This window comes from Phyllostomus discolor, chromosome 3 (genome assembly GCF_004126475.2).
Source record: "Phyllostomus discolor isolate MPI-MPIP mPhyDis1 chromosome 3, mPhyDis1.pri.v3, whole genome shotgun sequence".
Classification (NCBI taxonomy): Eukaryota; Metazoa; Chordata; class Mammalia; order Chiroptera; family Phyllostomidae; genus Phyllostomus; species Phyllostomus discolor.
The window spans coordinates 188,851,407-188,878,323 of NC_040905.2; the positions used below are offsets into that span (position 1 = coordinate 188,851,407).

The following is a 26,917-nucleotide window of genomic DNA, read 5'->3' on the forward strand; positions in this document are numbered from 1 at the left end:
AAAAAAGTTATCACAAAATGTATTTTGGCTCTTGTCCTTTGTGTTAAGCTCCATCCAACTGGGCAGAGGTAACTGAATTGTCTCAATGAGGGGACCCCGATACACATTTATATTTCTCAGTTCCACGCCTGCTGCACTAAGTCCTAAGAGAGGCTGTGCATGTCAGCACTGTTACTAGACTACAGGTCTGCCCGGCTCCAAACTCCGCTCTTTCCACTACATCCAGATGCCTTTGATGCCTTCAAAGGCTTTCCGACTTGATGTACCTACGTAGATGGTTCAGGGGGTGGTGGAGGTGAAAAAAGAGCACCTCCGGAGAAGGACGCATTCTGGTTACGACAAGGAATAATTTGCAAGCTCTCGCCTCTCCGATCTTGTATAAGTTACCTAAGTGTAATGTTGCCACATTTCAGGCTGATTCATTCTCTAAGCATATTTTAGGATTTTTTTCTAAGCAACAATGAGCGTTCAATTCTATTTCATGTTCATAAGACATTCTGGAAAATGCTGTCAGGCTATACTGATTTTACATGACCCATTTCTTGTCTCAATGAGAAGCCATTTAAATGTCTGACAACCAGATGGTATTTCTAAGAACTTCAGTTAAGTGGATACCGTCAGTGTTATCCTTGTATTCTTCTGTCCAGTTTTAATCTGGAAGGACCAATTAGAAATGTTCCAAGATCTCTAGCCACAGACCCCCATGTCCTGGCCTTCAGCTTGGGGTGTATTGACTGTGTTACGCTCCATAGGACACCCACACTGGTGTACGTGGCATTAAAGGGCATCTCTAGGCTCACACCCCAGGGATCCCTGAGCTAGTCTGATTCCTTCTGTTATGCCTTGGCAACCTTAGTGTTGCCCCTATTCAGCCCTAGGTTCCTTCGAAAGCCTCACATTGATCTTTCAAGTCTGCCAATTAAGACTCATTTCTCAGGGCTAGGGACCCCCCCCCACCATGGGCCTTCTACCAAGACAAAGCTCTCTGTCTACGCAGGACAAGTGGTCACTTGGCCTCAGAAAGAATGAATCCTGCAGTGATTGTCTCTACCTCTTTTTAAGGAAAGCTCAGAGGAGCCTGAGGAGTCTGCCTCACCATGAGAGGGAAGCAGGAAGAAACAAAAGAGAGGCCAATAAACTGTGTTGACATAAGCACCCTCCTGGGACAGTCAGCCCCTGAGGATATCCAAGACATTTTATTTCTTTGATTCAGCGCCCAGAACAGGGACTGACACAGAGCAAATAGTCAAATGTATCAAACATTTGGATTCCAGACTTCCTCCTAATTTGGCTGAAGGGACGTGACTCATTTGAGAGTGAGGAGACTGCTCTCCACAGTCATGGACATGTGGGTGCCTCTTTCGGTAAGTCCTAAAGATCTCCCCGTTGGGCTGTGTGTCGCTCTCCTGACTCAGAGAATGCAAACAGGCACAGCCCCCTACTCAGAAAGAGAGGGAGTGTGTATCTTTGGCATGATTTAAAGAACAGAAGAACCAAGGGTAGCATTTTTGTTTTAAAAAAAATTGACTTGAAGCCCTGGCTGGTGTAGCTCAGTGGATTGAGCACGGGCTGGGAACCAAAGTGTCTCAAGTTCGATTCCCAGTCAGGGCACATGCCTGGGTTGCAGGCCATAACCCCCAGCAACCGCACATTGATGTTTCTCTGTCTGTCTCTCTCTATCTCCCTCCCTTCCCTCTCTAAAAAATAAATAAATAAAATCTTAAAATAAAAATTTAAAAACAAAATTGACTTGATTCCCCTATTTTTTATTTATTTTTACCATTGTATTTTACCATTTAGCCCCCTTATACCCCCTCCTATATACAACTACCAGAGCCTCTCAGTAGCATTAGATTTCTTGGAAGCAGACACATCAAATGCTAGATTGCCCTCGTTGGTTTTAAGGAGTGGGTTACATTAAGACTGTTACACTGTTTTTCCCTCGCTGAATTTAACATGTGTCCTAAAACTGGTCTCTCATTTACTATCATCCCTTGTACTACCATGGGAATTTTGTGATGGACACCAAACCTCTCGCTTGCACTCTTGTTCTTAAGCCAGTTGTCCCAGGATCCACTGATACATGTATTCACTGAATAAGTATTTAATGAGCCTCTACTGTGTGTCAGGATTCATACTGAGAATGGGGAATATGCAACAAAACAAACTGACCTGCGTTGTACCCTCATGAACTTAGAGTCAAGTGGAAGAAAAGGAAAGCAGCCGTAAACCAATTAACATATAACTAGTGCTTCAAAGGGGGGCTCTGATTTAGATAAGGAAAAAATAGTGTTATTAGGAAAGTCTTCTTTAAAGAAGGGACATATAGGTTAGAATGAGTAGGAGGTGACTAGACAGCAGAGAAAAGCATTTGAGGCCAAGGAAACAGCATGTGCAAAGGTCCTGGGGCAGGAAAGAGGAGGAGTGAAGGAGTGAAGGAAAGCCAGAGTGGCTAGAGTGTAGTGAGAGACATTTGATGATGTTGGTGCATGTGTTGGGGACTTTGGAGGCCTTGTGATGGATTTTAGAGTTTATCCTAAAGTTATGGGGAGCCCATAGAGGACAGAAAGCCCTTAGTAAGCAAGAGAATGGCAGAATCAGATTTGTATTTCTAAAAAGTCCTTCTGGGCTGCTTCTCTGTGTAGAATGAGTTGAAACGAATCATGAATGGAAATGAGACTTTCAATTAAGAGGTCATTGCATTGGGCAAAGCGTGACTGTGACTTTGACTGGGACAGTGGTAGCAACGACAGAGCAGGGACTGGAAGGGTGTGAAAGACAGCTGCCAGATGGACGCAGCAGGATCCGAAGCTGCCTGCGATGTGGTGGGATCATAGCTTTCAGGAACACTCTCTTTCTAGAGGAACTTTCCTAAATGCAACTCCCTTTCTCAGTGACAGACAAAAAGCTGAAAAGAAAAAGAAATTGAGTTTGACCCTACTCTCCAGCCCATTGGCTCCCGTGGAGCCCAGGCCATGCCACGCACACTTCTGGCATTAGAAATGGCTTTGCCCAGAAAAGCCACATTGACACCACTCGAGCCTGGAGCCTCTGTCATCAGTGTGGCTTGTCCATTTCGGTCTCCTTTGTGCCAGCCTCTACAGAGGGTTACATTCTATCGCCTTCCCAGGAAACCGAGGAAGCCTGTGTGAAGAGTAGAGGGTGGGGTAAGTGTTGCGCTCTTTTTAGTTAGCCCTGCCAACTTTAATGGAACTTCCGTCTCTCGATTTATCTCAAATATTTTGGGACAGAGAATAGCTCTTTGGTGGTGGTGGTGGGGGGGGGCAATGATGTTTAATGTTGTTATGTACAGTCATATCTCCATTCAATCATTTTGTAAAGCAATTTTTTTCCCAATTTCAAGTGATGTTCTGCAGTCTTTCAGAATTGAGTCAATCCAGACTCATTGGAGTCAGACTCATCATATATAATTCTGTATTTAATGTTAATACTACCTTCTTCTTATCCCTCTTTGCAGCCAACAGAGTTTCTGTGTTTTGTAGGGACCATGCAGTCAGGTGTTCCCTCACTTGGGCATCTCTTCCGTCCTGCTCTCCGGCAGCCACAGGGGCAGGTGTCCCCCCACACCAGCGGCCTGTTTTCCGGGGAGGCGCTCTCTGGTTCGGGATCTTGGGCCCAATGACGTCCACATCAAGGGCTAATGAGCTAGTCATCGTTTGTGCATTAACTCGCCCTTCGAGGGATTTTGAGTTGGTCGACCTCCTCAAAAATAGATGTTTACACATTTTGGTAATATCGGTCATACCAAGACCCGCTGGATATGTATTAATTAACCTACCACTGCCTGATGAATCGCTGAACTTGATGACCATGTACCAGCTCTACCAAGGTAACTTTTGCCTCATTGGTATGAAGTTAGAATCTAACTCTGGTCAAAAAACTCATGAAATGAAACCAAAGGACTCCGATATGCATCCTTATAGGGTTGTTAGGGATGTGTCCCTTCATCAGACTTATTCCTTCTCATTCTCGTAGCATCTTTGTTCTAGAACCTTCAAAATATGTATTTTGAGATGCCGTTCAACTGCCATATTCTCTACGATGCTCTTCCTGAGGACAGAATTACCACCCACCCACCCACCCATATTTCCATAGCTTTTCATAGTGACTTTACCACAGCTGTGGTGGGAGGCTGGTGGGGGAGAGGTGGGTACAGGTGTCAAGGCAAGAAAGGTGAGGTCTCTGATTCTACCTGATCCCTCAGGCAGGATTCTCAGGATGGAAGTCACCACACGCCAGGTCTGCACCTCACCACTCCTCAAAGGTGACCTGTTAGTTTGTGACAGACTCTTGCTTATTAAATGTAGCAGGATAAAATATTTAACCCATTGCTCTGTATAAATATTTTCTGAAACCAGTCTAAACTTCCTGTGGAGCCTCTCTATCCCACTGAGTAGAGGGGAGGAAAATAAAGTTATTTTTTAAAGATTTTATGTATTTATTTTTAGAGAGAAGAGACAGGAGAGAGAAAGAGAGGGAGAGAAACATCAATGTGTGAGAGACATACATCAGTGCATGCCCCCAACCGAGGACCTGGCCCACAACCCAGGCGTGTGTCCTGACTGGGAATCGAACCAGCGACCTTTCAGTTTGTAGGTCAGCACCCAATCCATTGAGCCACACCAGCCAGGGCTATTATATGTCTTTTACCTTCACTTGCTTTTTTGTATGAGGAAGATGCTGGTATCTGTACCTGTACAAGGCTCACACAGGCTTGATCATTTCATTTGTAAGCAAATTAACAATAGAACATATGCCCAACCCACAAAGCTACCCTATTCAGGCTAAACTTACCTTGCCAATTAAGTGTAATTGCAACTCTTCCGGTTAAGCCAGTCTCTTAATGGTAAAATTAATTCCTTCAGGGACTTTAACTTTCCTTCTCTTCATGTTATTTTTGTAACCATCCTAAAACTCCCCCAAGGCAAGTAAATAGAACTGGGACAGGGTTGAAGGGTGTGGGGCGGGGGGGAGGGAAGGAGCAAGGAAATGCAAAGAGAAATGCATGTCAATACATTTAAAAATATTATCTCTAGCACACCATACTAAAACTAAAACATAAACTAAAAAACCATTTATTAATTGATGGTGGAAGTTCTAGTGTCCAGAATTTGACCTCCCTTACCCATACCCCATCCTGTAATTGAGAGGCCCAGAAAAGCACTTTATTAGTTAAAATGTTGCTTGGTGAGCATGAAATCCCAACAACCACAGAAGTCAAATCGGGTATAAGGATATTCCAATGAGCCCTGGGAAAAGCCCACTATGCAGCCCTGGTTCCATGGCCAAGACGACTTTTCTCTGGTTTTCTTCTGTCGGTGGTTTTCTTCTTTGTCCCAGTTTTCTCATTCAGGGCAACGGTGGACATTCACTGAACCTTTCTTGCTGAGGCCAGAACATACCTCTGTTTGGTCTGCTTTATCTTTCTGTGAGTGTAGTAATATCACGGTATTTGCAAAGACCCTGAGCCTTTGGACTGGGAGGAAGCCTGTCTTTTACTGTTATGTGAAAGACTTTGCATCAGGGATCCCCAATCTCCAGGCCTCAGACTGGTACCAGTCTGAGCCTATGAGGAACTGGGCCACTCATCAGGAGGTGAGCTTGAATGTAATACATGTGAATCATCCTGAAACCATCCCCCAGCCCCGGGTCTGTGGAAAAATTGTCTTCCACGAAACCCGTCCCTGGTGCCAAAAAGGTTGGGGACCTTACATAATACTTTTTTTTCCTCTGCCAAAGTCTTTTGCTATTATGTGCTTAGCCAATCAAGCTGAGAAATTGTAAGAACACTTACCACATTCAACCTCAATTATAGTGGAAGCTACAGTCCAACAGGCAAAAGCTACTGCAACCTGGGTAGATACTGCTGGCAGATGGGTGAAATAGCAGTTATCTGAGTCTTGGGAAAAGACTATAAGTTCAATCCTATTGTATATTTATCTCTATATGAGTTCAGGTCAATTAAGCTCTCTACCCATAATTAACACCACTGTAAAATGTAAAGAGTTTAGCGACAACCTATAGTGTGATGGTTAAATTGATGTGCCAACCTGAGCCACCAGGTGTTCAGACATCATTCTGGGTGTGTCAGTGAGGGCGTTTGGATAAGATCAGCTTTTGAATCAGTACACTAAGTAAAGTAGACTGCCCTCCCTAATGTGTGTGTATGGGGGGGGGGGGGCCCTATCCCCTCAGTTGAAAGCTGACTAATACACAAAGACTGATCTTCCAGCCAGTAAGAAGCGACTCCTCCCGCCTGGCTGTTTGGGCTGGAACATTGGCCTTTTCCTGCTTTCACACTCAGACGGAGACATCGGCCTGCCTTGGATCATGGGCCTGCCTTGGATCATGGGCCTGCCAGCCTTCAGAATGGAACCCTCACATGGGCTCTCACGGTTCCTAGGCCTTCAGACTCAGATTGGAATTACACCATTAGCTCTCCTCGGTTCCAGCTTGCCCATTGCAGCTCTTGGGACTTCTCGGCCTCTGTAATTGTATGAGCCATTCCTTACAAAATAAATTTCTTTCTCTATATACATTCTGTTCATTTTGTTTCTTTGGAGAACCCTGACTAATACAGATTTGGGCACTGAGAGTGGTTGGGAAACAAATATAATAATGAGATCAGCTCATTGCTCTCACTATCACTGGGCAAAGTGTAGAAAGAAAAGGGTGAATTCAGGGATTTTAATTCCAGTTTATGTGCTCCATAAATAATCAAGAGCTTCTATGCGCGCTCTGAAGAATATCCTTATCTCCTGTAGCCCCAGGGCTGAGATTGCTAAAAATCAAACCCAGAATCTTATCTTGTGACTGGCTAAATTACAATGTAAGTTGAACTCCCACACTCACCAGGTGCCCACGGTGAAAGTGAGGGCATTGAATGGGGAAGGCATGCCACAGAGTTGATGTGAGAACTAAATCAGACAATTCATGAAAAGCTTTCAGCAGAGCTCCTAGCATTAAACACTCAAGCATCCAATAAAACACAGTAAACACAGTAAACACTCAATAAGCATTTTTTGTGTCTGTGTTTCTGCACGATAGGTGGTTTATTTTCAGCTCATCTCCAATCAGGAAGTGGCTCCACTCACCGCAGGAGATTTCACTTCTTCACCCACCAGCCCATCATCAGAAAGAAAATGTGATACAACCCTGGCTGCTGTGGCTCGGTGGACTGCGTGCCAGCCTATGGACAGAAAGGTCTCCAGTTCAAATTCCCAGTCAGGGTACATGCCTGGGTCGCGGGGGCCAGGTCCCCAATGGTGGGAGTGCGAGAGGCAACCGATCAATACATCTCTTGCACATTGGTATTTCTTTCCCTCTCTTTCTCCCTGCCTTTCCCTCTCTATAAAAATAAATAAATGAAATCTTTAAAAGCATGTAATACAGTCACCTCTCACTACCATACGTAATTCGCAGCTTATATATATTATGTGATCTTACAAAACTCTAAAAGGCTAATAAATAATTAAAGATGGTTATTAATTTTGAATTCCCCTTGTTCAATTTTTTAAAAAGAAATTCGGTTGTGCAATTTTTCCTTCTATCCTGCCTCAGTCCAGATCCAAGAAAAGCTGGGCTGCCGTGGTGGGCAAAGGGGTCGTGATCGTGATAGTCTTCAGAACAAATGACAGAAAATCCCACTGTCTACAGTGTAAACAAATAAGGAAATGTATTGACTCCAATAACAAGAAATCCAAAATTTGAGCAACTATGGAAACATCATTATAGCTGCAGTTCCATTTATTTCTCTGCAACTCATTTGGCTCAGACCTTCTGTATCGGTTTTGTTCTTGTACTGGTTCCTCTCCTGGCCCCAACATCCTCAAACAAAGAGCCATCTCTTTGTTTTCTAAGACAAGGAAAATATCCCCCAAAATTCCCAAGTGTCTCTTTTAGTCAATTTCCATTACCTTCAGATGTCCCTGACATCTCGTTGGCCAGAATGATGTCACATGGCCATGCCTACACTCATCACTGGGTGAAGAAAGGAAACCACCATGATTGGTCTACACCAATTAGCACTCACCTGTGAGGCTGGAGTAAGTCTAAAATTGTCCAAGCACGGGGACCCAGCTGGGTTTTATTAGGAAAAAGGAAGGTTAGGCTACCAACAGTATATGCAACAGAGATTTATAAACCAATAAAACTTTCTACCAGAAACAATAGGAATCTGTGAAGAGCACATATAAAGAATGAGAAAGTTCCCAGTCATGTTTAAAACGTAACAATGAAACATCAGAGTGGCAAGCCTTAGGAGTAAATAAAACCCAGGCACTGGGAGGGCTGCCAGGTCCAGAATTACTAATTATTTGTGTATTCAAAGGCACATAACCTGTTGCCTTCGAGGTAGACTGTCTAACCACCCTTGAAAGGGCATATGGTAGGGTAAAAGTCACTGGGACTCACACGTACACATAAATAAGAAGGTGACAAGAGTTCCACATTTAATTTAAATGGGAGGGACTTCTGCAGTCAGCTCAGGAATACCTGGAAGGAGAGAACAGCTTAGAGAATCAAAATGTCCAGACAGGTTAATTCAGGAGTAATCTTTGCCCAGGAGTTACAGAAAACACCTGAAATGTGTCAGAAACCAGAAGGGCGCCTTCCCACCTCCATCTTCATTTGTTACAAAAATAATTAGGGGAAATAGGAAGAGCAGGTGGGGCAAACTATGCTGTTTGGCAATTCAAAATACTAGTACTGAGTCACATTGTTGTTCATTGTCCACTAAATGAACATGTTCTTCAATGGATGCGTGGCTCATCCCTATACCCACGGGTACATCTTCATTGTCTAAGTCAGTGTGGTGGTCTCGGTTCCAATGCCTCTGATTGTTTTAGGCATGAACATGAGATATTTTTTGGCCCATAGACTACCAAGCAAAATAAAATAGAAATCATAAACTCACTCCTGATCATATCTTGATGGACTCTCAGAACATCAAGAACAAAGAGAAAATTGTAAAAAGCTTTCAATATAGAGGAAAAAAACCCCACAAAATAATAAGAATCAGGTTTCCCATTGGCAACCATGGATGCCAAAATAATTGACCAAAGTGCTGAGAGAAAATAATTGTTAACATCAAATCTTATGTGTATAAAAAATTACAATTAAAGAGTGAGAGCAAAATATAGAAAGAGGAACATGAATCTTTTAAAATAATAACTTGAGTTTCTCCTTTGGAAAAATAGCCAAATGGATGATAATACCAAGAATTAAAAAGATGGGCTATAAGAAACAGTGAGGAGCAAAGAAACTATTAAAGCACAGTCATGTTAAATAATTATTGATTGTAAAAAAAAAAACAAAAACCCTGAGCCCTGACTAGTGTAGCTCAGGTAGTTGGATATCATTTCACAAAGCAGAAGGTTGTCAGTACAATTGTGGATCAGGGCACATGCCTAGGTTGTGGGTTCGGTGCTTGGTCAGGGAGTGTACAAGAAGCAACCTATTGATGTTTCTCTCTTACACTGATGTTTCTCTCCTTTTCTCCCTCCCTTCCCCTCTCTCTAAAAAAATAATGTTTTTTAAAAAATCAGTAATCTGAAATTAGTGAGGGGCATGTCATGGAGAGAAAGACGTAGTATTTGCTGAAGTGCTTATCTTTGTGGACAGAAATGTAAATATATTGATTATATCTCATGGTGTTTTTAAAACATTTTTATTGATCTTTTTTGAGTTTTTGACTTTTAAAAGAATTTATTGTATTTTTCATTGCCACTTACCCCCTTATACCCCGTCTTCCTACCGCAATCACCACACTGTCGTCCATGTCCACAAGTTTTTTCCTTTTTGCTCAGTCCCTCTACCCCCTAATTTCTTCCTATAGCTGTCAGCCTGCTTTTTACCTATGAGTCTGTCTCTGTTTTGCTTGTTAGTTCAGTTTGTTCACTGGATTCCACATATGAGTGAAATCATATGGTATTATTTTAAAGAAACAGAAATTGATGAATCAGGAGAAAATAGGTTTGATGGCTAAACCTAAAGCTGTTCTTGAAAAATATCAACAAAATAGACAAATGTTGGGCAAGTCAGACTGAAAGGAAAAAGAGAGAGCATGCAAATACACAACAAGGAATGTGTGAAAAACTGTAAGAGAACAATGTGCTCCAGAAAATACGAGTGAAAATTTATTGGCTCCACAGTAAATTTTAAAACTAGTCAATATGAGAAAGCACAATTAGTTCATTACTGAATGTAATTCACCACATTATCAGATTGAAGGAGGAAGGCATTATGAAAATTATAATAGCTAACTCATGTAGGAATTTCTGTGTGCCAAGCACTGTTCCAAGTGCTTTAAATACATTCATTCATTTAATGTCAATAAATGCTATGAAGACACTTGATTAAATTCAATGCAACTCCTGATTGAAGTTGTGATAATATGTTTCACAAATAAAAAGTATTCCTATTCTTAAAAACTGAAGTTAAAGTATCTACTGGCAATCTATGGCAAGCATCACCCTTGATGGTGGTATTAGAGCTTTTCATATCAAGTGTCACAGACTCAACTCAAAATAGTTCAAGCAGAAAACATATTTCTACAAATAACTTTGAAGTCCCAGGGAATTTATCTAGATTGGCAAAACCTGGATCCAAACTGGGGTATAAAAGATTATTGTTCACACTAAGATAGCAACATAGTCCTGGTACATATTAAACTAAAACTCAATTCACAAAACTTCAAAATACGTACAATTTATCAGAAATATTTCAGGTGAACCTATGCCCTGGTCCTTTGATTTTGACCATTTGTAGCCCAGTTCATTCAAGATGACTGTGAATAGAGAGAAATCAGGAGAGCCCCCTCTCCTTACCACATCCCTGCCTTATCCTCATTTTTTGTCTCCCTACATTATCTCACCCTTAGCCCTTGCTCACAGTTGGCTTCTGGTTTGTGTGAGGTGTTGCCTGAAGAACTTCTGGATCTCTCCCCAGGCGTGCTCCTGGGCAGCCGCGTGCCCAACAGGGTCCCCTCCCCAGAGCAGGATTAGGGACCTGACATTGTTCCGTGAAGCGTAGCATAGAGGCGCATAGGGTGGCTCTATGAGGTGGCCTGCCCCAGGGTAGACCAGCATCCTTCCATTGCTTTTCCCATGACTCTTCAGCTGCTCCAGAGCCTGCTTAGCATATTCTCTACTATTCATCGATTGGTCATTCTCTCCTATTATGAAGAGGATCTGACCTTGAGCCTTTTCAATGGGCAACACGCTCTGCTGATTCGCTTTATCCCGGGGGTCTCCCCGGTAGTGGCAGAGACGCACGGCCCCTGAGACGTCAGTGTCCGTGCGCTCCAAAAATGAGTGGATGGGTAACATGACCAGATCCCTGTACTTGAGTGGAAAGTCAAAGATGGCATTGGTCCCATTGATGCAGACAGTGGCTACCACCTGCTTCAGGAAGCAGGCCATGGCCAGCCCAATCTCTGCACCTTTGCTCACAGACATCACTCCAATTCCTGGCCCTTGGATCTGAAATGCAAAATAAAGGGAACCTGTTACAGGCCATACACTGAAAAGGGTCAGCTAGTATGATGGGCAGTCAGAAAATGTGGGGTGGGAGTCCTGGCACTCAGGTTCACCAGCTTCTGTGACTGAGAACACTACCTACTTACCCTCTCTAAGCCCTGTTGTCTTATGGGGATGATGATATTACCTTCCTGGCAGGATCATTACTGAGGACCATCAAAGGCAGGCTTCTGTAAAAGCCTAAAGGATCTAGTGCACCAGCAACATTTGACATCACAAGAGCAAGGGAAATTGATTCAGAAGAATCAAATTCCTCTCTCCAACTAGGAAAAGAGGTTTCCTAGGTTCTTTCAAATAATACGTTAGTGTAGTTCATATTAAAATAGCATTTTGCAGCACATTCATAATCCAAAGGCTAACCCTAATGAGGAAAGATTTGGATTCTACCAACAGGCGAATTTCTGTACCCAGTCCAACAGGAAAAGTAGTAGGAGGTAGGAGGGAGTCCTTCCTTCTGTGATAGGCTGAGGGAACAGAGAGGAGGGAAGAGTCTGAGAGATGAGGGAGGAAAGGACCAGCATTCTGGACGGGAAACAGCAAAGACATAGCCACCTAGTATGTTTCCATTTCTCACAGTTGTATTCCTAACATCTTTCTGTCATCAGAATCACCTGAAAAAAAAACTTTTTGAAATTGGAGTTTTCCGAGATCCAATCGTTCAAGTTTCTACTACAGTTGGGCTGAGGAGGCCCAAGAATTTGATACTATAAAATATTTGCTAGGAAATCTAGTGCATAGCCACACTTGGGAACCATCTGCTTGAGGACTGAATAGTGGAGTGAGAGAGAAGGGACGTACCTGGAGATAGGAAGCTGATTAACACACAACTGCAGTATCACAAGTGAGCGATGATGAGAGAACAAACTACAGAGGTGGCAGGGAGGGTAAGGAGGGTGTGACATATTGAGAAAGATTCCGGAGTAGAATCTAAAACACGTTGGGATTGCTTGAGGATGCGGGGAAAGGGAAAGGGAAGACACCAGACAGGCAATGATGACGAGGTGGATTTATTGGGTGCACTATGCACCAGACCCGGGATTTTCAACTGGTGCACCACAAGAAGTTTTAAAACATGGAATACCTGACTACTTAGTCAGGGGCACTGACCTCTTTCCCCTTAGACTGCCAAATTCAAAAATGAGAACAGCCAATACAACAATAGCCATCTGGTGAGAATGAATCAAAATTACTCCTATGTTCTGTCAGATTACAAAATACATATATTTTTGGTATGGTGCAGAATTTTATTCATCAGTTTATGTGTGCCATAAGATGAAAAGGTTTGAAAATCATACTTTACACATATTATCTCAGTTAGTCCTTCCAAGAAAACTGAGATTCAGTCAATCTCAGTCTCACTCAAGGTTACAACAGTATCAAGGGGAAGAGGGAGGAATTGAACCTCTTCTGCTGCATGTAATTCCAAATTGAATTTTGGCAATTGCTCTTTCTCGTCAATGTCACAAATAGTTAAATTTGAAGTGAAAAAAAATATAACAACTTGAAAACATTTTGTATGGGATTTAATTCCTTTTAGGTAGTGTTTTCAAGAGACAAAAAGGCTAAAAAAATCACAGATGTGTTTGTTGATGATGAGGATGATGATGGTAGTGAAACTGAAGATGAAGATACTGGTGTGCTCCAGTAGGAAACCCAGCTCTCTGCCTTGAGGAGAGTGAAGGCTCTCCAGGGAGACAAGATATGAGTTGGGGAGTGAGGACGACTTAATGTCTGGAGCAAAGGCATTGCCAGAAGGGCTCCATCACGGGCCACGTAGTTTTGGCACATTACTTCACCTGACTATGCTTTCTCATCTGAAAAGTGAGGACGATGTCAATATTATTCATTTCACAAAGTTCCCATGAGCATCCATTAAATGAGAGAGTATATATAAAGTATTTAGCATAGAGACTAACAAATAGTCACTTAATGTTAGTTGGTATGATTATTTTACCACTGTTAGGTTGACCGATAAGAAATACAGTCACTTATAATTGAATACTTTAAAACTAGAAAACGATAAGTTAAACTTAAGTTATGGTTCAACTTAACAGAATGTCAATCTTGACACCTGACCATGTGCTGTTTATCCTTAAGCATCTTTTTTGAATCATTACCACAAATACCAGTGCTCTGTGGCCTACTGAAGTGAGCTACATCAGCTGATATTTAATTCCTAGAAAAGACCTAAGTTATCAAATGTACAATTCTAGTCCTTATCAAACTTGAATGTGCATACGAATTACCTGGGGTTCTTGTTAAAATGCAGGTGTTGATACAGAGACAGGACCTGGGAGTCTACACTCAAAGGCTCCTAGGTGATGCTAAGACCTCTGGTCCAGGGACCACACTTTCAATAGCACAGTGATGCTTGACAAAGAGATCTAAAATCACCCTTCCTTTCCCTAGCCTAGCCCCTGACACTGAACCCTTACTTAAAGCTTAATTCTGCTCCTGGATCTGAAACTAAAGCGCTAATGCAGCCAAGTCAGGTGGTGCAGCTAAGTCAGTTTGGCTGATAATCCTGCTCTGCTCTCATAGCCCAGCTCTTATTTTGAACTTCTGCATTGTTCTGAGTCTCAGGACTCTCTAATGTGATTTATGCCAGCATTACCCCATGCTGAGATAATCACTGAAGTTTGAAAACATGTCAAGCCTGAGAACTGGTGGCTGATTTGAGATTTGAGATTGGTGGCCGATAAAACACTGAAGAGCCCCTTGTGAATAAATCACAAGCACTTACATCCACCCTCTGTTACTGTCTTCTTTATGCCAGTAAGCACTGAGCTGACCTCTCATCAACCCCATAGTCCCCCAAGGTAGACGCTGGCATATCCATTTTAATTGTAAGCTCATGTGTCATGCCCAAGTCTAAATAGATTGGTAAAATGGGCAGAACCAACATCAGTGATATTTTTTGTCTATTGCTATAAGGTTGCAAGATAAAAGGAAGGGTATTTTCAATCCTAGCTCATACCTTGGGATGAGCTAGTAGCAAGTTGGCAGCTTCCTCAAAATATTCCAGGTCCACCTCCAGCAGTAGTTCGGGCAGGTCGTCATAGGCAAAATATGCTAATGCCAGGACTGCAAAGCCATGGGCAGCCAAAAGACTGGCTCGGAATTCAACTAGACCCCCCAGGCCCCCAAACAAATCGATGATTCCAGGGAAAGGGCCTTCTCCTGAGAACAAGAAAGAGAGAAGAGAAGGAGATTAGAAACAGTGAAAAGAGGGTCCAGTGGACAGCACAGTCGAAGAAAAATGAATTCCACCTCCACACACCCATACACAAGGACAAATTAGTTTTAATAGATTGCAAGAAATACTAGTTCTCCAATACGTGGTGTCGTTTGTTTTTGTTTTTGTTTTGTTTGTTTTTTTTTTTTTTGTCCTATCAACACTGATTTCCTCTACCAACAAAGATTAGTCTCACCTGGGGGGAGAAAAAGGGCTCCTCGCAGGCGGCCTTCTCGGATCTGCACCCGCTGCGTCCCTGGGCGTCGGAACCAGCGCTGCACCACCTGACTGGCACTAGGCTGCACGATGGCTGACTCCAGGAAGTAAACCGAGTTGTACAAGTCCAGAGTGACAGAAAAGGGGCTGTTCATCACATCCTTCTTCAGCAGCCTCCCGAAAGGCCTCTGAGGCTTCAGAGACCAAAAGAGGCCCATCGGGTGGACCCCTACGTAGTTGCCTCCTAAGGAAGGAGCCTGCTTCAGGTCCAGCTCACCAGCCTCGTTCGCCCTGTAAAAGGCTTTAGACTGGAACAGATTTCCCCTCTCATCCTTCAGAGTCGCCATGAGGGTCACCAGCTGCATTGGAGGCAAGCCAGTGGCTCGGATGTGCACGGGCTCATCAGCAAGGGCACTTGCTGGGATGGCTGTCAGCTGGGGCATTGGCAGCTGGCCAAGGGACCACTGAGTGGTGTTTTCTGCCCTGCAGTGGAAGAGGAGACTTTGAGTTGGAGCCCTGAATTCCGAAGTAAAGGTCCAGGCACGGCGTACGTTAGGTCTGGCCAAGTTAGACTCCTTAAGAGTCTGTGCACGGTATGCAGAACGTTTGAAGGAGGAAGAGGAAGACGTGCAGAGTGACCCATTGTTCTCATTTTACCTGGGAGGGAGCAGGTTCGGTAAAAGTCACGGTAAAAGTCTCATAAATAATTAATAGTAAACTGGAAATTCAAGCTAGGTCTGGCACCACAGCCTCCTGTCTTATCCATTATAACAGTGCAGTAAATCTCAGTTTTGTGGTTTTAAGTAAATTGAGCTTTCATTCCTCAGTTGAGACAATACCCACATGACCGATTCCCGGGGTATTTATTAGCACCCAAAGGGGTAATCATGATCAAGGGCTTATAGGAAGGATCAGTGCTGCTTTTCAGCCCCCACCGTACCGGGGCTGCAGTTACATAAACAAGAAGTATATTGTGGGTGTGTTTGTTTTTTTGTCTCTAATCCCACCCTGCCCTTTTCACAGCTCCTATTATTTGTTCTTTTTAAAGGAAAATAACATTGTATGATCCTGTTTATGCTTTTATGCCTTTACAAGGGAGCGGTAAATGTAAAAATGTTGTTTGTAGTCAAGAGACTATAATATACATTGGATCAGCCATTTTTTACTCTGCTCAGTTATAAGGATTATTGGGGGTGTTTCTTTTTTTCCTTCCTTCTTTCCTTCCTCCCTCCCTTATTTCCTTCCTTCCTTCCCTCATTTCTTCTATACCTATTTCTCAAAGGATTTGACCTATCTACAGACAAACAAATACAGAGTAAAATAAAAAGAAAATAGGATCAGGGAAAATATGAACTAGAATCAGAGGCTTTGAACAGAGAAAACCTGGAGCATGAAAAGTAGAGCATTTCGTGCGCTGTGAGTTTGGCACTGAATTAGTGGGAGCCACGGGAAAGAAGGCAACCTGCTCAGTTTCGTTGTCCTAATTATTCTCATAGAAACGGTTCTCAGTTCCTGGTGTGTGGAGGGGGGCATTGGGGGAGGTGGTGGAGTGATGTCTTTCCAAAATTTAGCTGTAAAAAAAAGTCTCGTATGAGACTTTGACAAAGTATGTACTGTTTTTTCAATAATATCTTTACACACATTGTGGTAGAAGGTGTTTCCTCAAAAAGCTCGATTCTCCAAGGGACCCTTAACTTCTTTTGGGGAATACAAAATAAAGGCTTTGGGGTTTAGACTTGTGAGTAGAGAAGCTTCTGGAGAAAAGAAACTGGCTCTGGCAGGGCGGGGACAAAAAAGTGATTCTTGATGTCCAATCTTTTCCTGTGGAAAGACAGTCATTAGAGGCAGGCAATGGTCAAGGGCAAAATGCCTTTCTGAACTTACTTTAAAAGTGATTTTTTGCAAAGACAACACCCCCAACCCAACCTGATCCTCAGTCAACAACCAGGATTATGTACACCCCTGGTTTATGTACACCTAAACTTGGGGTCAGTGGAACAGTTTTGAATTAAATGAATGATTGTGAATGTTCTGGGAAAGTCCTTGAAGAAGGGGGCATCAGGTCAAATTTCATGGGCCTTACATTCATGTTAGCGAGATGAGACAATGTTTAAAATAATCCCACGTCCCATGCAACATTTTGATGCTCTGTAGGTATTTTCTGATCTGATCCTTCCTGTAAGCCTGGGCATCTGCTGTTTCCTTTGTCCCCCTCCAAAGAGATCATGAAGAGGGGATCATTGATTTCCCCTGTTTGACACATCCTTTCCAAATCTTGTTGTTATTAGTCTCCTCAAAACTTCTATATGATGTATTAGCTCAATATAGGCTTTACTTTCAAGTTGAATTAATTTGAATTGCTTACCATGTCCACTTTCCAGCATGCATCCTGCCTCTGGTCTGCTCCTCCCTAGTGACCTTGCAAAGTGCTCAAGGGCAAGAACGATGTGCTAAAACTTTAAAGATCCTAATGATACACATGTATCACACAACGTACATACTCAGGAGTTAGGAGATTCCTGATGGGCAGGGAAAAAATAGCACCAAAAATGTAATAAAAATGCTGTGTTTATACAGTGCTTTTGTAATATAAAACATTGAGGTTTCTCCTTCGTTATGTGAGAATTGCCTCCTAAAGCCCAGAGATGGGCTGAGGGCAGTATGCAAAAGGACTGTGTTCAGTTTGTTGAGTCCATTTTCATTTCTGGATGGCAAGTCGGGGAGGCTGTTGACAGTCAGTGAGTACTATATTGCAGGGAGAAGAGGACAGCAGACTGATCACACTTGCCTCTCCTTCCTGAATTACCTACTCCAACTCCCCTCACAGCCTGGGAGAACAAGCTAAGAGAGTAAACAAACTCTATTCGTGTAACAGAAAATCTGAGAAAATTTTGCATTCTACAAAACGAATTTTTACACGTGGCAACCCAGCTGCACCCTGACACTTTGCTATTATTGTAAACATTGCAAAGTATGAATGGTATAAGAAGAGCACTGTAACAAAAATTGTTTTTAGGGGATTTTTCTCTTTTTGTTATTTATTATACCACTGCTTTATATTTTAATAAGCATTTGCATTTTACAAATACATGCAGGGTCCAATATTGTGATTTTTTTAAGATAAATCAAAAACGGAAGAAGAGGATTGAAGGACGAGGGACAAGTTTTATAAGATTAGTGATGGAGAATTGCCATCTTTCGACTCATTTCACAAAGGACTGCCAAAAAAAAAATCAGTCCTTACAATAAAGCTACTGATTTACGTTAGTTGGTAATACAACTTGTCCTGCTCCTCTGTGTGTCGTCTTTAACAAGCAATTTAAAAAGGGAGCAATGGTTCCATGAAAATTGAAAAGAAAACCATATACTTCAACCATTTGACAAGTAAAGGAACTGGCTATTTTAAATAGCTATTGAAATTACATTCTCCCCCAATTCCAATTTTCCTCTAACTACAAACAATTTTTGAGCAATGACTGCCAGATTCATAGAAGGGTTACGTCTACCACCTTTGGCCTAGCACTTAAGGCCTTTTGCAGGGGGATGGCTCTGCTGTAGGACCCTGGAGAACTTCCTTGTGTCCACAGGCAAAGCCTGAACCACTGTATGACTTAAATGTGGGTGGAAGTCCTGTGCTCTACCCAGGAACATTCCTAAGACAGGCAATCTTTAGAGGAGGCTTTGCAAGATGGTTTCCTCTCGTGTCTCTCCCTATCTTGTGGGAGGCTGCCTTGAGGAAGTTTTCCCAAGGCCACCTCCCTGATTGCAGATCAGCATAGGACTTTCCATCTTACTCCCACACTCCTTTGAGGCAGAGCTGCAGGCTCTATGACCATTTTGCTGCAGGCTAGAGTTGGCTACTCCGCAACAGGGTATGTCACCACTGTGTGGAAGTCATCCATCCCCTTTAGTTTCAGGGACAAACTTTGGGTGCATGAGACAAGGACCCAGAGAACTGGCACCTTTAGCTTCGCTTATCTTTACTATCTACGTAAGTAATAGGCTGTCTGAATCTAAACAAGGCTCGTTATATCTTTACCAGCTAAATCTGTCAGTCTTATCCACATGTAGCCCCTGGGAGAACTTGACCTGTTCAGAGGAAGGGCAGTGAAAAACTGGCAGAACACCAACTGAGATGCCGGGAGGCAGGAATCAAAAAGATAAAAGAGAGCAAAAGGTCATCCCCAGAAGTTAACGTTACTAATCAAGAAACAAAAATTCCATTCCTTTTAGTAGCCTGATGCTTTTCTTTTTTTTTTTTTTTTTATCACCAGCACTTTCTCCCCTCTCCTTCCCAGCAATAAATCCTAGAAAAAAATTCTTGAGTCAAGAAACCATCTCTCCATAAATTCACAGTAGCTGGACCGTGACTTTCGTAGCCAAGTGAGCAGTAAACCCTCACGGATGTTAAGCAATGGTCTCACAGAGAAACTGTGCTACCTGCTGAGAGGAAACACAGAGAGCAAAATGAAAGCAGCCTTCCCAGCTACCCTGATACGAAATCAGGATGCCGCCTGTCCTGCGAGGCTACGACAGCCCTGATTCCCCAAACACTCACCCTGAACTCTTGCTAGAAGCCGTCCGGAGCAGGATGGCTTGGGAGCCAACTGCAAGCAGCAACCTCTGGACAATTGCCTGTTGTTCTCTGATTTGTAACCTTCAGAACACCCCAGCCTGCTGTTCAAAGTTCAAGTTGTCTACACAGAAGCCATAGGCAGCTCCTTCTTTTTAAGTTTCCAGGGACAGGATTGCCGTTTTATACCGAGAGTCTGGGCAGAGGATCAGTATAGCTGGTGTGACTTTTAGTAAATATGTTTCATAATGGAGTCTTGTATTTCATGACCCAGTTCTTGTTTTGTTTTGGGTTTTTGGTTTTGGATTTGTATTCATTTTAGAGAAAGAGGAAGGAGGCGGGAGAGAGAGAGAGAGAGAGAGAGAGAGAGGGAGGGAGAGAATGATGTGAGGGAGAAACATCAATCAGTTCCCATTCACAGTGGGGGCAAACCCACAACCCAGGTGTGTGCCCCGACCAATAATCGAACCTGCAACATTTTGGTGTGCAAGACGATGCTCCAACTAACTGAGCCACCCGGCCAGGGCCACATCACTAATTTTTAAGCCTTTTCCCTTGACTTCTCCTTTCAGCTCTCAGCTCTACTCTCCTTTGCTTCCGTTCTTTCTGTATCTCCTCTGAGTCAATGGCCTCTTAAGCAGCTGCCTTTTTTCAGCACTTTCTAAAAAGGTGAATCCTAAATATCCATCTTCAGAACAGTGTGGGTTTAAGGCTCACTGGAAATATCAGGGGAAAGGCTTTGTAAAGTATACAATTATCTAACCACTATGCTCTATACATGAAAATAATACAAAATAATATTAAATGTACAATGTAATTGAAAAATAAATTTAGAATTCTTAAAAAAAAAACAAACCTCTCCTACGAAGTCTGCTAAAGATTCCTGAACCCTGCACCTGGAGACTCTGACTTAATAGTTCTGAGGTAAGATTCTGAGACCTGTATTTGAAACAGATGTTAATCCATTGCCCAGTTTGCGAACCACTCTTCCAAGGGACAGTAGAAGCCCTCCCAGAACCGCCCCCTGGACCTCTGAAATGCTTCCCCCAGAACCTCTGAAATCTGCCCTGTTGTTCATCCTGTCACTCAATGCCCATTGTCAGAACATGCAAATGATCCAACCTACACGTTGCACTCCGTGTTTCCTGGCTGTGAATTCCTTGAGGGAGGGGACCATGTCTTTTTTAATTTTTGCTTATTTTGCAGTCAGTGAGGTATAGTTAAGAGACTGGTCTCTGCAATCAAACAGACCAAGACTGAAACTCTGACTCTTTCATCATTGATCAAGGTGACTGGCCTCAGGCAAATTACTTAACTTTCCTGTTTCAGCTTTCTAATTTGTGAAATGGGAGGGAAGTGATAACATGTATTAAAAGTGAAAAATAAGCCTTGAGGAACAGGGGCTGAACTTTTGGAAATCATGGAAAGATCGAAATGTCTGGTGGGAGCAGCAGGCAGTGAGGTGCCAACCACGTAGAAAGAGGGCTTTAGCAACTGTCAGTAGGTGGGTGTGAACCATGCAGGACAGACTGTGAAGACTTCTAAGGAAGAAGTAATTCTACTCCCAGCCTGCCTTCTGCAACATCATCTCTTTCCTAGGTCTCCAGCCTGCTAGTCTTGTTCCTTTCTCCCTCTCTCTCTCTCTCTCTCTCTCTTTCACACACACACACACACACACACAACACACACACACACACTTAGGGTGTATTGGCTGGGCCTGAGAATTTAACTGACATAAAACAGATTAACAGGAGAAAACCACGTAAGTGTATTTAATGTAAGTTAACTTTTTGTGACACAGGAGCCCTCATAAGGAATGAAGACCCAAGGAAATGGCAAAACCTACTACTTTTTATATTAAGTTTAACAAAAAGAAGCAATTGTGGAAGAATATGTGGTGAGGCTAATGGAAGATCCAATTATTTTCATAAGGTCTGTTTGTGTAGAATTCTCTCAATCCCAACTGCTTGTCCTTGAAGATAAGATTGTTACTTTCCTTCTGGGGCAAGGAGGGCGTCTTCCATCTGGGAGTTTTATCTTCTGCTTTCAAGAAAACAGGGAGGGCCTTGCATCTGCTTTTTTTTAAGTGCTAATAAATTTTATGTCAAAGAGGCAGATTTGGGGGTGAGGTGACATATTCTGGTTTGCTTTAAAGGAGAGGACAAAAAATAACATCATTAAAATGTCTATACTACCCAAAGCAATCTACAGATTCATTGCAATTCCTATTAAGATACCAATGGCATATTTTATAGAATCAGAACCAATGCTCCTAAAATTTATATGGAACCACAAAAGAACCTGAATAGCCATAGCAATCTTGAGAAAGAAGAACAAGATTGAAAGAGTCACACTATCTGATATCAAACTATACTAAGGCCATAGTAATTGAAACACCATGTACTGGCACAAAAACAGACACATGGATCAATGGAACACAATAAGAAACCCAGAAATAAACCCACATCCTTATTGTCATTTAATATTTGACAGAAGGAGCCAAAACATACACTGGGGTAAAGACAGTCTATTCAATAAGTGACGTTGGGGAAATTGGACAGATACATGCAAAAAACAAAAAATGAGGCCAGACAACCTTATATCGTACACAAGAATCATCTCAAAATGGATTAAAGACTTAACTGTCAGACTTGAAACCATAAAAATTCTAGAAAAAAACATGTACAGTAAAGTCTCAGACATTTCTCATAGCAATATATTTTCTGATGTATTGCCTGAGGCAAGGGAAACAAAAGAAAAAAATAAACAAATGAGACTACATCAAACTAAAAAGATTTTTCACAGCAAAGGGAACCATCAACAAAATGAAAAGACTACCCATTGAATGGGAGTACTTATTCTCCAATGATAGATCTGATAAGGGGTTAATATCAAACATTTACAAAGAACCTATGCAGCTCAACACGAAAAGAACAAACAAATGGGCAAAGGACACTTCTCCAAAGAGGACATACAGATGGCCAATAGATAAATACAAAGATGCTCAACATCATAATAATCCTAGAAGTGCACATTAAAAGCACCGTGAGATAACACCTCCTTCCTGTAGGAATGGCAATCAATCAATCAATCAACAAAGAACAAGTGTGGGTGAGGATGTGGAGAAAAGGGAGCCCTCATGCACTGTTGATGGGAATGCAGATTGGAGCAGCCACTATGGAAAGCAATATGGAGTTATATCATAAAATTAAAAATGGAATTCCTTTATAACCCAGCCATTCCACTTCTGGTATTATATTAGAAGAACCCTGAAACACTGATTTGAAAGATATATGCACCCCTATGTTCACTGCAGCATTATTTATGATTGCCAATATTTGGAAGCAGCCTAAGTATCCATCACTAGATGAGTGGATAGAAAAGCTGTGGTACATTTACACAATGGAATACTACTCGGCCATAAAAAGGAAAGAAAGAAAAAGACAAGTACCATATGATTTTACTTATATGTGGTGCCTAATGAACAACATAAACTAACAAACAAAATAGAAACAGACTCATAGATAGAGAGCAGACTGGCAGCTTTCAGAGGGGAGGGGTTTGCAGGGCTGGGTGGAAAAGGTGTAGGGACTAAGGATAAAAACTCATAGAAACAGACGACAGCATGGTGAGTAGGTGGGGAGAGGCAAAAGAGGGGAAAGGAGGGATAAAAGGTGATGGAAGACTTGGGGTAGTGAACACACAATACAATGTATGAATGATTTTTATAGAATTATGCACCTGAAACCTATATAATTTTATAATTTTATTAACCAATGTCACCCCAGTAAATTCAATTTTTAAAAAGGTGAAAAAGGACACCTAAAGTCAACAGATGGAGAAATAAGACCTACAGTGAACTGAAAGTTTTGTGGTCATTCCATAGAAGAGATGGTGTAATGAAGATTTAATAGAAGTATTCAGAGCCTAGGAAAGAAATCCGTTTTCAGGAGCTATCTTAGTCATTAACTAGCGATCTATGTGACATTGGTAAGAACAGTGATGGAAAAGTCATGTGGCAAGTGTAAGGGGAGCAAGACTCAGAAAGTGAAAAGTGGAGTCACATACCTGTTTCTCATCTAAGCCAAGCAGAGCGCTAGCACATGTTAGTATGGCCTGCTTGGTAGTTCAAGGACAATTCCATTATATGCATCAAAAATAGCTATTCAGTACATCAGATTGTCGGTGACTATTGCTCATCTTACTACTGCAGTTCTGATCATATTTTGGTGATCCTTATATGATTGATCTTATTAAGAAAAAATTATACAATTAACAAGGGCAGATATGCCCTTACGGCAGATAACAAGCACCAACCCAATTACAGCAGAAAGCACATTTTGAGATTCAAAGAGCATATGCGGATTGGAAAGTACTGCAGCAGTATGTTTACCTCTCAAGCAAGTAAAAATTTAGGGCCACTCTTCAAAGACATACAGATTATCTGTCTGGTTAAATATGGTGATATAATAATTATCAGAAGATTATAACAATAAGAACTGCTTACATCTGCTGAGTGTTTAGTATTGCCAGCTATTCTAATAAGCACTTTACCTCTACTATCCCCTTTAATTCTCACAAAAACCTTACCCAGTAATATCATTACAATATTATTTAATAGATGAAGAAAGGGTGTAAAAGAAGAATACAGCACTTGAGATGTGTGGGACAATGTCCCATAATCTAACATACGTGTAGCTGGTGCTTTAGAAAGACAGGTGGGAGATAGGCAGAGAAGAAATATTTGAAAAAATAATGGCTGAAAGTTTTTCAAAATTGTTGGAAAACATGCCATGATTGCAAGAAACTCAGCAAATCACAAGGAGAGCACACCTAAGAAAACGAGAAGTACAGCATTATTGTCAAACTGATAACAATAAAATATAAAGAGCAAATCTTAAAAGCAGCCAGAGAAAAATGGAAACATTACATACCGGAAAACAAATAATAAAATAACATTTGACTTCCTGCCATAAACAATGGGAGCCAGAAGATAATAAAATAAATTTTTTAAATGCGTAAAGGAAATTTTTAAGAAACTAAAATTCTTTATCTAACAAAAATACACTTCAGAACTGAAGGCAAAATAAACACATTTCCAGGGAGAAAAAAACTGAAAGGTTCTATCTAAAGTAGAATGGCACTAGAAAAAATGCTAAAATGTTTAAGGGAAATTATGCTGGATAGACAACTAGATATGTAGAAAAGATGAAGACCACAAAAATGGTTATTATAAAAGCCCTTTAAAAAATCTGTAATATATTTGCACATACATATGTGTGTGTTTAAATGTAATTGAAAGACTTTAAAAATGACAACAATGTATTGTGGAGCTTATAGAACACACAGAAATACATTATAATGACAAAAAGGTGGGAAAAGGATAAATAGAATTATATTGTTACAAGATTATTGTATTACTATTTTTCAAGTAATACAAAATGATTTGTAGATGACTGTAATAACTTAACTAGCTGGGGGAGCCAGAGAGATGACCTGCCGGGTAGCAGAGTAGCTGATTACTGCAACGAATCAAAAACAAGAGTTAAGCCTTTGTCACTTACTGTGATCAGAGAAAGTGCTTAGGGCAAGACAAGGGTCCTGGTCTGTGGATCAGCCAGATGTGGGGTGATCTCACTGTTGAGGGAACCCCAAATGAAAGGATCCTACAATGTTGGGGTCGGGTAGAGCAAGTGGAAAGGACCAAGAGCAGAAAAGAACTGGACACCGAGCAAGAGTGGGAAAAGGTGTCTTCAGTTTCCGTCTTCCTGGCATAAAGAGACCTCAGCAGAGACACCTGAAGATGACTTTGGACCTTCATCAAAGGTCTGAGGTAAACAGATCTAATAATGAACCTTCCCAGGCCAGGGAGGCAAATCTGAGAGGAACAGGATGATGTAAACGGACCTGAATCCTTCACTGCAGGTGCCCTCACTGTGGCCACGCCCCAGAAGCCTGCCAGGTAAAGCCTCCGTAATTGTCCATGGTCAGGCAGGCCTGAAGATTCGTGGATTCCTTACGTACATATTTTAATTTCTTGAGTACACATACACACAGATATTTAATTAACCCAAAAGGTGTTCCAATTACCATGGCTGTGTAACAAACCATCCCAAAACATAGAGGTGTGCAACAGTTATTTACTTTGCTCACACATTCTTCGGGCCAGGAATTAGGACAGGGCTCCGTGGGATCAGCTTGTTTTGTACCAGGATGTCTGGTATCTCATCTGGAAGATCAAAGGCAGGGAGGGGCTCATTTTTCCACATGTCTGGAAGCTAATGCTGGCTCACAACTGGAGGCATTATTTCTCCTATGTGAGGGCCTCGTGCTGGCCTTTCTGTATGGGCTGGTTTGGGCTTCCTCACCGCTTGGTCTGTGTGTTCTAAGGGCAACTATCCCAAGAGGGAGAGCCAAGTAGGGACTATATCCTTTTTATATCCTAGCTTTGGAGGTCATATCACATAATCTCTGCCATTTTATATTGGTTGTAGTGTAACAGGGTGCAGCCAAGAGGGGGCACCCCAAATAGGGATTTGGAATGGGGTCCAGAACTCAAGGTGTTCAGGAAATATTAGGATGTCCTCACCCCCACCCCCACCCCACCCCCACAGGTATGGGTTGGAGGAAGGGACAAATGGAGCAGGGCCATTGAGAACTGTTTTTGCATAGCAACAGCTTTGCAGCTAACCTCTGGTGTGGTCATTTAACACATCTATAACCTTGAACTGGTTACATAGATATGTTAAATAGCTGCAGCCATGCTCTGAGCCAGAGGAATGGAAGTAACTTTCCCACCAAGATGTAACTGGGAGGCAGGTCCCCTGAGTTACAGTGCCTGCACCTGTGTGGGAGCTTGGAGAAGATTGGCTCCATGACATGGGGCCATGCCTGCCCAGACCCACGATGGCAGCCCAGTAAAGCTGGAAGGATATGAGAGTGCTGGCAGGTGTAACTGATTGTAGGAGTCTGAAATGGGGCTGCAGAGGAAGATTGGCTCAGGGATTTAAACCCAGACGTGGCTGCAGCCATGTAGGGAGAATCACAAAGCTTTGGCAGAGTGGGGACTCCAGCAGCTTTGGGGAGAGAAGCACGCAATTTTGGCTGAATGGGGATTTCTGTGGCCCTGGGGGAGAGAGGACCATGTGCCTTTGCCAGAGTGGGGACCCTCACAGCATTAGTAGGGGGAACCACCACCCAGCTTTAGCAGAGATCCCGGTGACACAGCTGAGGGTGCTGGGAACCCAGGGAGGTCTCCCAGCCAAGACGCATTACTGGGAAGAACCGGGGGCTGCCTGAACCAAGGACTTCTATTTCCTTTCCTGAGATACGGTA

The 26,917-nt window shown here is 42.3% G+C and overlaps 1 protein-coding gene and 1 long non-coding RNA gene across 5 annotated transcripts; one reads left to right on the top strand and one right to left on the bottom strand.

Moving 5' to 3' along the window:
* The first annotated feature begins 1,286 nt into the window (after positions 1-1,286).
* LOC118499747 lies at positions 1,287-7,218 on the top strand. Of its 2 annotated transcripts, XR_004902274.1 has the most exons (3): positions 1,287-1,364; positions 3,131-3,167; positions 7,069-7,218. It is a non-coding gene; the product is annotated as an uncharacterized LOC118499747 (long non-coding RNA). The 2 variants fall into 2 exon arrangements; XR_004902275.1 differs by lacking the exons at positions 1,287-1,364; positions 7,069-7,218 and adding an exon at positions 3,504-4,440 and having other exon boundaries at positions 2,587-3,167.
* Positions 7,219-7,668: 450 nt separating this feature from the next.
* On the bottom strand, positions 7,669-19,803 carry BAAT (bile acid-CoA:amino acid N-acyltransferase). Of its 3 annotated transcripts, XM_028520796.2 has the most exons (5): positions 16,651-16,962; positions 14,990-15,492; positions 14,536-14,738; positions 10,894-11,501; positions 7,669-7,853 (listed from the first exon to the last, which is right to left on the bottom strand). In XM_028520796.2, coding segments are annotated over exons 1-4 (1,302 nt in total). In that variant the 5' UTR covers positions 16,653-16,962; the 3' UTR covers positions 7,669-7,853; positions 10,894-10,907. The 3 variants fall into 3 exon arrangements, with proteins under 3 accessions (XP_028376597.2, XP_035877873.1, XP_035877872.1); XM_036021980.1 differs by lacking the exons at positions 7,669-7,853; positions 16,651-16,962 and adding an exon at positions 19,568-19,803 and having other exon boundaries at positions 10,131-11,501; XM_036021979.1 differs by lacking the exons at positions 7,669-7,853; positions 16,651-16,962 and adding an exon at positions 19,450-19,803 and having other exon boundaries at positions 10,131-11,501.
* Positions 19,804-26,917: the final 7,114 nt, after the last annotated feature.